General features: G+C 28.2%; 1 protein-coding gene across 1 annotated transcript in view; it reads right to left on the reverse strand.

Annotated features, from left to right (window-relative positions):
• The window catches only part of LOC149947571 (zinc finger SWIM domain-containing protein 6-like), a 48,928-nt gene extending 38,186 nt beyond the window's left edge, over window positions 1–10,742 (reverse strand). Inside the window, exon 1 of the mRNA XM_090173933.1 lies at window positions 10,080–10,742. Coding sequence (XP_090030059.1) covers window positions 10,080–10,494 — 415 coding nt within the window. The 5' untranslated portion in view covers window positions 10,495–10,742. The remainder of the gene's footprint in view (window positions 1–10,079) is intronic.
• Window positions 10,743–11,542: the final 800 nt, after the last annotated feature.

Here is an 11,542-nt window from a genome sequence, read left to right on the forward strand (position 1 = left end):
CATGGAACTGAAACGAAACATTGACCTAATTCGTACGACATGGAAATCAGAAAAAATTAGAGCGATATACTCATATATATATATCGATCGAATACGGTTCAAAGCAAAATAACAAATATCACATTTGCCCACAATCCAATTGTAATGTCAACTCAAATTATATTAGCAAAATAAAACGCCGATATATTAACAAAAAAAACGCGATATATTAGCAAAATAAAACGCCGATATATTAACAAAAAAACGCGATATATTAGCAAAATAAAACGCGATATATTAGCAAAATAAAACGCGATATATTAGCAAAATAAAACGCGATATATTAGCAAAATAAAACACGATATATTAGCAAAATAAAACGCGATATATTAGCAAACTAAAACGCGATATATTAGGAAACTAAAACGCGATACATTAGGAAACTAAAACGCGATACATTAGGAAAATAAAACGCGATGTATTAGGAAAATAAAACGCGATGTATTAGCAAAGTAAAACGCGATATATTAGGAAACTAAAAGGCGATATATTAGGAAAATAAAAGGCGATATTTTAGGAAAATAAAAGGCGATATTTTAGGAAAATAAAAGGCGATATATTAGGAAAATAAAAGGCGATATATTAGGAAAATAAAAGGCGATATATTAGCAAAATAAAACGCGATATATTAGCAAAATAAAACGCGATATATTAGCAAAATAAAACACGATATATTAGCAAAATAAAACGCGATATATTAGGAAAATAAAACGCGATATATTAGGAAAATAAAACGCGATATATTAGGAAAATAAAACGCGATATATTAGGAAAATAAAACGCGATATATTAGGAAAATAAAACGCGATATATTAGGAAAATAAAAGGCGATATATTAGGAAAATAAAAGGCGATATATTAGGAAAATAAAAGGCGATATATTAGGAAAATAAAAGGCGATATATTAGGAAAATAAAAGGCGATATATTTGAATTTTTTACGTTCAAATAACGAACATGACCAATATTTGAAATTAAATGATTTCACAAATATTTAGTTTGAAATTCATATTTATTTTCCAAAAGAAATTCGATTAATATTTATTTTCCAAAAGGAATTCAATTAATATTTATTTTCCAAAAGGAATTCAATTAATATTTATTTTCCAAAAGAAATTCGATCAATATTTATTTTCCAAAAGAAATTCGATTAATATTTATTTTCCAAAAGAAATTCGATTAATATTTATTTTCCAAAAGGAATTCAATTAATATTTATTTTCCAAAAGGAATTCAATTAATATTTATTTTCCAAAAGAAATTCGATTAATATTTAATTTCCAAAAGAAATTCGATTAATATTTATTTTCCAATAAATTCGATATTTATTTTCCAATAAATTCGATATTTATTTTCCAATAAATTAAATATTTAGTTTCCAATAAACTCAATATTTATTTTGGAAATAAACTCAATATTTATTTTGGAAATAAACTCAATATTTATTTTGGAAATAAACTCAATATTTATTTTGGAAATAAACTCAATATTTATTTTGGAAATAAACTCAATATTTATTTTGGAAATAAACTCAATATTTATTTTGGAAATAAACTCAATATTTATTTTGGAAATAAACTCAATATTTATTTTGGAAATAAACTCAATATTTATTTTGGAAATAAACTCAATATTTATTTTGGAAATAAACTCAATATTTATTTTGGAAATAAACTCAATATTTATTTTGGAAATAAACTCAATATTTATTTTGGAAATAAACTCAATATTTATTTTGGAAATAAACTCAATATTTATTTTGGAAATAAACTCAATATTTATTTTGGAAATAAACTCAATATTTATTTTGGAAATAAACTCAATATTTATTTTGGAAATAAACTCAATATTTATTTTGGAAATAAACTCAATATTTATTTTGGAAATAAACTCAATATTTATTTTGGAAATAAACTCAATATTTATTTTGGAAATAAACTCAATATTTATTTTGGAAATAAACTCAATATTTATTTTGGAAATAAACTCAATATTTATTTTGGAAATAAACTCAATATTTATTTTGGAAATAAACTCAATATTTATTTTGGAAATAAACTCAATATTTATTTTGGAAATAAACTCAATATTTATTTTGGAAATAAACTCAATATTTATTTTGGAAATAAACTCAATATTTATTTTGGAAATAAACTCAATATTTATTTTGGAAATAAACTCAATATTTATTTTGGAAATAAACTCAATATTTATTTTGGAAATAAACTCAATATTTATTTTGGAAATAAACTCAATATTTATTTTGGAAATAAACTCAATATTTATTTTGGAAATAAACTCAATATTTATTTTGGAAATAAACTCAATATTTATTTTGGAAATAAACTCAATATTTATTTTGGAAATAAACTCAATATTTATTTTGGAAATAAACTCAATATTTATTTTGGAAATAAACTCAATATTTATTTTGGAAATAAACTCAATATTTATTTTGGAAATAAACTCAATATTTATTTTGGAAATAAACTCAATATTTATTTTGGAAATAAACTCAATATTTATTTTGGAAATAAACTCAATATTTATTTTGGAAATAAACTCAATATTTATTTTGGAAATAAACTCAATATTTATTTTGGAAATAAACTCAATATTTATTTTGGAAATAAACTCAATATTTATTTTGGAAATAAACTCAATATTTATTTTGGAAATAAACTCTATATTTATTTTGGAAATAAACTCAATATTTATTTTGGAAATAAACTCAATATTTATTTTGGAAATAAACTCAATATTTATTTTGGAAATAAACTCAATATTTATTTTGGAAATAAACTCAATATTTATTTTGGAAATAAACTCAATATTTATTTTGGAAATAAACTCAATATTTATTTTGGAAATAAACTCAATATTTATTTTGGAAATAAACTCAATATTTATTTTGGAAATAAACTCAATATTTATTTTGGAAATAAACTCAATATTTATTTTGGAAATAAACTCAATATTTATTTTGGAAATAAACTCAATATTTATTTTGGAAATAAACTCAATATTTATTTTGGAAATAAACTCAATATTTATTTTGGAAATAAACTCAATATTTATTTTGGAAATAAACTCAATATTTATTTTGGAAATAAACTCAATATTTATTTTGGAAATAAACTCAATATTTATTTTGGAAATAAACTCAATATTTATTTTGGAAATAAACTCAATATTTATTTTGGAAATAAACTCAATATTTATTTTGGAAATAAACTCAATATTTATTTTGGAAATAAACTCAATATTTATTTTGGAAATAAACTCAATATTTATTTTGGAAATAAACTCAATATTTATTTTGGAAATAAACTCAATATTTATTTTGGAAATAAACTCAATATTTATTTTGGAAATAAACTCAATATTTATTTTGGAAATAAACTCAATATTTATTTTGGAAATAAACTCAATATTTATTTTGGAAATAAACTCAATATTTATTTTGGAAATAAACTCAATATTTATTTTGGAAATAAACTCAATATTTATTTTGGAAATAAACTCAATATTTATTTTGGAAATAAACTCAATATTTATTTTGGAAATAAACTCAATATTTATTTTGGAAATAAACTCAATATTTATTTTGGAAATAAACTCAATATTTATTTTGGAAATAAACTCAATATTTATTTTGGAAATAAACTCAATATTTATTTTGGAAATAAACTCAATATTTATTTTGGAAATAAACTCAATATTTATTTTGGAAATAAACTCAATATTTATTTTGGAAATAAACTCAATATTTATTTTGGAAATAAACTCAATATTTATTTTGGAAATAAACTCAATATTTATTTTGGAAATAAACTCAATATTTATTTTGGAAATAAACTCAATATTTATTTTGGAAATAAACTCAATATTTATTTTGGAAATAAACTCAATATTTATTTTGGAAATAAACTCAATATTTATTTTGGAAATAAACTCAATATTTATTTTGGAAATAAACTCAATATTTATTTTGGAAATAAACTCAATATTTATTTTGGAAATAAACTCAATATTTATTTTGGAAATAAACTCAATATTTATTTTGGAAATAAACTCAATATTTATTTTGGAAATAAACTCAATATTTATTTTGGAAATAAACTCAATATTTATTTTGGAAATAAACTCAATATTTATTTTGGAAATAAACTCAATATTTATTTTGGAAATAAACTCAATATTTATTTTGGAAATAAACTCAATATTTATTTTGGAAATAAACTCAATATTTATTTTGGAAATAAACTCAATATTTATTTTGGAAATAAACTCAATATTTATTTTGGAAATAAACTCAATATTTATTTTGGAAATAAACTCAATATTTATTTTGGAAATAAACTCAATATTTATTTTGGAAATAAACTCAATATTTATTTTGGAAATAAACTCAATATTTATTTTGGAAATAAACTCAATATTTATTTTGGAAATAAACTCAATATTTATTTTGGAAATAAACTCAATATTTATTTTGGAAATAAACTCAATATTTATTTTGGAAATAAACTCAATATTTATTTTGGAAATAAACTCAATATTTATTTTGGAAATAAACTCAATATTTATTTTGGAAATAAACTCAATATTTATTTTGGAAATAAACTCAATATTTATTTTGGAAATAAACTCAATATTTATTTTGGAAATAAACTCAATATTTATTTTGGAAATAAACTCAATATTTATTTTGGAAATAAACTCAATATTTATTTTGGAAATAAACTCAATATTTATTTTGGAAATAAACTCAATATTTATTTTGGAAATAAACTCAATATTTATTTTGGAAATAAACTCAATATTTATTTTGGAAATAAACTCAATATTTATTTTGGAAATAAACTCAATATTTATTTTGGAAATAAACTCAATATTTATTTTGGAAATAAACTCAATATTTATTTTGGAAATAAACTCAATATTTATTTTGGAAATAAACTCAATATTTATTTTGGAAATAAACTCAATATTTATTTTGGAAATAAACTCAATATTTATTTTGGAAATAAACTCAATATTTATTTTGGAAATAAACTCAATATTTATTTTGGAAATAAACTCAATATTTATTTTGGAAATAAACTCAATATTTATTTTGGAAATAAACTCAATATTTATTTTGGAAATAAACTCTATATTTATTTTGGAAATAAACTCAATATTTATTTTGGAAATAAACTCAATATTTATTTTGGAAATAAACTCAATATTTATTTTGGAAATAAACTCAATATTTATTTTGGAAATAAACTCAATATTTATTTTGGAAATAAACTCAATATTTATTTTGGAAATAAACTCAATATTTATTTTGGAAATAAACTCAATATTTATTTTGGAAATAAACTCAATATTTATTTTGGAAATAAACTCAATATTTATTTTGGAAATAAACTCAATATTTATTTTGGAAATAAACTCAATATTTATTTTGGAAATAAACTCAATATTTATTTTGGAAATAAACTCAATATTTATTTTGGAAATAAACTCAATATTTATTTTGGAAATAAACTCAATATTTATTTTGGAAATAAACTCAATATTTATTTTGGAAATAAACTCAATATTTATTTTGGAAATAAACTCAATATTTATTTTGGAAATAAACTCAATATTTATTTTGGAAATAAACTCAATATTTATTTTGGAAATAAACTCAATATTTATTTTGGAAATAAACTCAATATTTATTTTGGAAATAAACTCAATATTTATTTTGGAAATAAACTCAATATTTATTTTGGAAATAAACTCAATATTTATTTTGGAAATAAACTCAATATTTATTTTGGAAATAAACTCAATATTTATTTTGGAAATAAACTCAATATTTATTTTGGAAATAAACTCAATATTTATTTTGGAAATAAACTCAATATTTATTTTGGAAATAAACTCAATATTTATTTTGGAAATAAACTCAATATTTATTTTGGAAATAAACTCAATATTTATTTTGGAAATAAACTCAATATTTATTTTGGAAATAAACTCAATATTTATTTTGGAAATAAACTCAATATTTATTTTGGAAATAAACTCAATATTTATTTTGGAAATAAACTCAATATTTATTTTGGAAATAAACTCAATATTTATTTTGGAAATAAACTCAATATTTATTTTGGAAATAAACTCAATATTTATTTTGGAAATAAACTCAATATTTATTTTGGAAATAAACTCAATATTTATTTTGGAAATAAACTCAATATTTATTTTGGAAATAAACTCAATATTTATTTTGGAAATAAACTCAATATTTATTTTGGAAATAAACTCAATATTTATTTTGGAAATAAACTCAATATTTATTTTGGAAATAAACTCAATATTTATTTTGGAAATAAACTCAATATTTATTTTGGAAATAAACTCAATATTTATTTTGGAAATAAACTCAATATTTATTTTGGAAATAAACTCAATATTTATTTTGGAAATAAACTCAATATTTATTTTGGAAATAAACTCAATATTTATTTTGGAAATAAACTCAATATTTATTTTATATTGGTTCATATTTAACAAATTAACCATCGAATTTGGTTCATATTTAACCATCGATTTTTATTTTATATTTATTTTTAGACATCGAATTTCACTTGATATTTATTTTTAGACATCGAATTTCACTTGATATTTATTTTTAGACATCGAATTTCACTTGATATTTATTTTTAGACATCGAATTTCGTTTGATATTTTTTAAACATCGAATTTTTTTAATATCTATTTTTAAATATCGAATTTGGTCAAGATCGATTTGAAAAATAACTTTCGAACAGTATTTGGTTGATATTCGTTTTCTAATAACGAAAATGATGAATATTTGAAATGAAATTATTTTAAAATATTGAAATAAGGACTAACGTATTGTGAAATATCGAATTGGTTTAATATTAATTTAGAAAAATCAAAATTTCTCAATTCTCAATTTGTACATGAATTGTAGAAACTAGACCTAATTCTAAATATTTAAATATAAGCGCATTGATGATATTAAAAATAAATAATAAAACCGCAACGAGTCGTAGCAATAATGCGAGAGTACTAAACATGATAATGGAAAATCAACATCCTAATCAAAATAAGCTCGCAAAATCCACACCGGAGAGACGAGGCTAGCGTAGAAATGAAGCTGGAGTATCGACCGGCGTCCAGTCAGCGCGACGCGCAGTCTTGTTTCTCGGCAAACTGAAGTAGGCATTTTGCGGCGGGACTCGTTATTTCGGCGTGATAGTCAGCCAGCTACGTCGCCGGATAAAAGCTTTTTTCTTTCGAGCGTACTAGCCAGGAATGGCCGCTTCCTTCGAGAATAATACCAGCGCTGCCGCGGCAGAAGTACACTGACAACTTCGCTGGAAAAGCGCAAAGTTCCGCTCCGAGGTGAACTTTCAAGGCCAACCGGGTCCCCTACCTGTAGCCAATGGCAAATCCTGTCCAGGAATTCCACCACTAAAGGCTATACGCGCTCGAAAGGCTACCGTACCAAAAAAAGAGAGAATTGCCGCGTCTACCCAGAACTATGGCAGACTCGTCATTTCGACAGAAACCAGCGTTCGGCGTCGACTTTTGGGGGCTTGTGGGGGTGTGTCGCCCCAATTGTATCGCTTTCGTACAAAGACCGGCGCGCGATACTTTTTCCACCGCCAGGGTCCCATTTCGATATCGTTTCAAATATTATTTTAGCCGAGTATACATCGAAGAAGTATCAAGGAAAAACAAATTTGTTTAAATTGGAGATAATATTTAGTTTGCAGATTGTTAGAATAAACTATTGGCTGAACTAGAGCTATTCAGTGTACCCGCGTTCAAATATTAATCCAACCCAACCCGTTTATTGTTTTTTACTGAAATTTCGTTCTACCAGAAGTATATAATATAACTCTTACGTATCCCTAAACGCTGATGTTATTCGGTTGAAATCTTGTTTCGTTTCAATGGCTTAGAGAAATACTTTATAGCCGTTCATTTTGTTTTTAAATCTAATTTGGTAAAAAAAAATACGATAAGTTCGGCTTAAATTACCGCTAAAAACTTTATTTACGTAAAATTTAATAGGTTAAAATTTAAATCAACTTCTGAAACGTCTGGAAATGATTGAATAACAAGCCGTTGTTATGGGTTCAAGAAACGCGTCAATGTACAACCCCCCCCCCCCCCTTTTTTAAAGTAGTTCGTTTTACACTATTCAAAAACACAGACGGATAATTTCCAATATTTTGCATAAATGCAACATTATTTTGATTTCCACGTGGAGCCAATAATTTTCACTAGTATATGAAGGGGGTCAGTAGAAGTGCGAAGTTAGTTAACTGGATAAACTATTACAGGATTTAATTATAGTGGTACTTGTACCGGTATAGAAAAAAAAATAACAGGGACGTTAACGGCGATGGTCGCATTAGGGAAATTCTTTTTTTAGTAAAATTTTCTAAGAATTGTAGTTAGTTGTAAATAAGATTTAGTACATGAAAATACAAAATTTCGTCTTTAAAATAATGACCTCAAGATTTAGAATTTAATATTAAATTTTAATTATTTAGAATTTTTCGTACTAAATTTGTAGAATTTGAAACGACCCCGTGACCTCAATGCTTCGCCTTGGAAATCGTCCCTTGAGACAACCGTTTACTTTCTTCATTACGTCAATACGTGACGATTACGTATTAAATTTAAGATAAAATAACGTTAGAAAGTAATAAGACAAAAAGTTAATTTAAATTATAATTAAATAATTCACCGTAAACGTAGACCACCGGAGTAAAATGATAATTATATATAGTTAAGAAAATGAAACTGAACGCGACAAATTAAGCAAAAAGGAAATACTTATCAGCGTTAAAACGCGACATTAGAATTTAAATCTGAGATTGCAAAGTGGGGGAGAGCGCGTATAACGATTTCAACCAAGCGTAGAACTGGCACCGTTTTTTATTAGTTAGATTGCACATGAACCAAATCTCTCGTTCAAAGCCTAGACCCACATTAAAAAATGGACGCACTGTTTGAAAAGAGGCTAATGGGCTTTTTTATTCACGCTCAAATCCTTTTCTCCGTTCACGGTTTAGTTCAACATGCGAAAAAATGTCAAATTTCACTGGCAGCGATTTCGTCGATTCCCCCCAAAAAGCCCGTCCGCTTTCCCTTTACGATTCGCGCTGGGGAATTTTGCATGGCGCCTTTTAGTCAAACATAGTTCCCAGAAATCTGACTACGTTTGGCGAACATCAAAAGGGGAGATAAAACGTCGCTATAATATATCCTCGAGTGCGGTACTACCCTATTCTTTCACGGTAATTTCCAGGTTAAAATTACAGGCGTGGGGCTCCGAGAAAAGAATTATTAACCCGAGTCGTTTTGCATTCGTAGTTTTTTCCCCTCTTTCAATGTGGCTGATCCGCACAGGCTCAACGTGATTACTGTATCCGCTAGGCCTAGATAGTAATCTACGCTTGACGGGCCCAGTTTTTACGATAGTTTTTCTCCGCAAAACCTAAGGCGGCGAATTTCCAACAGAAAAACAGCGCTACGAGTTTTTTCGTAAGAAATACAGAGGCAGAGGCTTAGCTTCTCGGGCGACGCTTTTCAAAAGACTCGGGGTATTGGAAAAGAGGCGGAAAAAGCGCCCGAAAGCGTAGGGGATCTCTTACGGGAACAGCGAGGAAACTGCTATCGTGCCCCTCCCCCAAGGTCGAATTAAAACGTGTGCCGTGATAGCTGCCGTGCCTGCGGCATGCACGACTGACTGCCGCCTCGCTCGGAATCCCCGGGGTGGTGGTGGTGGTGGACTCGCGCGACGCTCGGCTCCGTTTCGCGGCAGCGACGGCAGCCGCTCCTTTGTTTGACCGTCCACATAAGCCTAATCGACGAACCTCATAGCGGGCCCCGTAAAAAAAAGCCTACTCGGGGTACGGGAGAGAGGGGAACACACTGCAGCAGCGAGCGGCTAAGTTCTCAACGGGGACGCGTTCTCATCATAGGCGTAGCTAGGTTTTCGGACCAACTTACCAACTTGCAGTACGTTTTCGACACCTCCGGATTCGTACAGTCGTAGACCTCGATAAAAGGGAAGTTTTTGGTAATCGGCGCATCCACCGCTATCGCTGGAAAGCGACGAATACATACAGATGTCTCGTTCATTGCGGGGAAAAGACCAATAAATAATCCGCCTCTGCACTGGTTCGGGAATCCGATCGTAGCGTTCCTCGATACGTTGAAATGGGATGTACAAAGCCACAACTTTCGCGCACACATCGAGAAGGGTGTCCGGCACTTTCATTTCAACACTTTCGCCACATTTTTTACTTAATCTATCGGCTATTGAAGAGCCGCGAATCCCCACCCGAGAACAACATAGTCTCTTCGCCGCCGCCATCTTGTAACATCTGATAAGCGACCGGCGTACGCGCATGCGCCAGCGCATTTAATAACTCGATGGCGCTTGCGTGACGCTCGACCCTTACGCCAGAAACTTTTCCTCACGCTCGATCGGGGCCCTCATAAGTCTGGAAACCCCTATACCGCGGCCCCGGAACTAAACATTGATTCACGTGTAGTTTTTCATTCAAATATACACGGCGGGCGGAATTGTTCCGAAAATTACACTAGAGAAAGCGCCGCTGACGATTTTCGTGTATAGCCTGGATTGCTATCCGCTATGTGTGTCACGAAAAAAGTCCAAAAGGCCTACTCAGAAGACCTTTTTCGCTTTACACCGGTGGCCCGCTGATGCACCACTTCCATCGATTTCATGGTCCCCGCGACTCCCAAGCGCTCTCCACATTTTGTTTTTCAACCTCTTCAAGATATATATTATATATATTTAATCCACTCCATTGATTTTTTCGTCCTGGCCCCGCAGCGGTATAAATCAGGATTAAGAATTATTTATTCAGGGGACTTCATATGCCTGAGTGAACCCCGCACTCTGGATCCGGACCAGGTACCAGTCAATAAAACACTTAAGTGTTTCCCTTCCAGCAGCGTCTACGAACCCGCGCTAGCCTGTGCCTTAAATATACACACGAAAAACGACGAGCTGACCAATGGAAAACTGGCGCCGAGTATTGACCACGTAATAATAGGTCGATGCACGATTTAAATAGTGCAGGCCCACATTCGAAAGAAAAAGCCTTTCAGCGCTAGTCCGCGAATACAATAAAAAAACAATGGACTATCCAAAATTACATCATTGTAATTCTGTCAATACCGCATGACACTAGCTCGAATTTTACAAAAGCAACACGGGAAACCGAACAATGGTGAATGTGCCGCTAGCTTTTATGAAAATAGGACTAATACTATTCAGAAATGTTTTGTTTGATAATGCAATGACGTTTTGAAACAATAAAAAACCTCAAATCTGGCGGTAATTATATTTATCGGCTTTCTCTTCCGAGGCGTTTTGGGTATTAAAAACCTTCACTAGCACCATCTACCGATCGTTTAGTAAACACACTAGCGACCGTACC

This window comes from Leiobunum rupestre, chromosome 4 (genome assembly GCF_980474605.1).
Source record: "Leiobunum rupestre chromosome 4, qqLeiRupe1.1.hap1, whole genome shotgun sequence".
In the NCBI taxonomy this organism is placed as follows: Eukaryota; Metazoa; Arthropoda; class Arachnida; order Opiliones; family Sclerosomatidae; genus Leiobunum; species Leiobunum rupestre.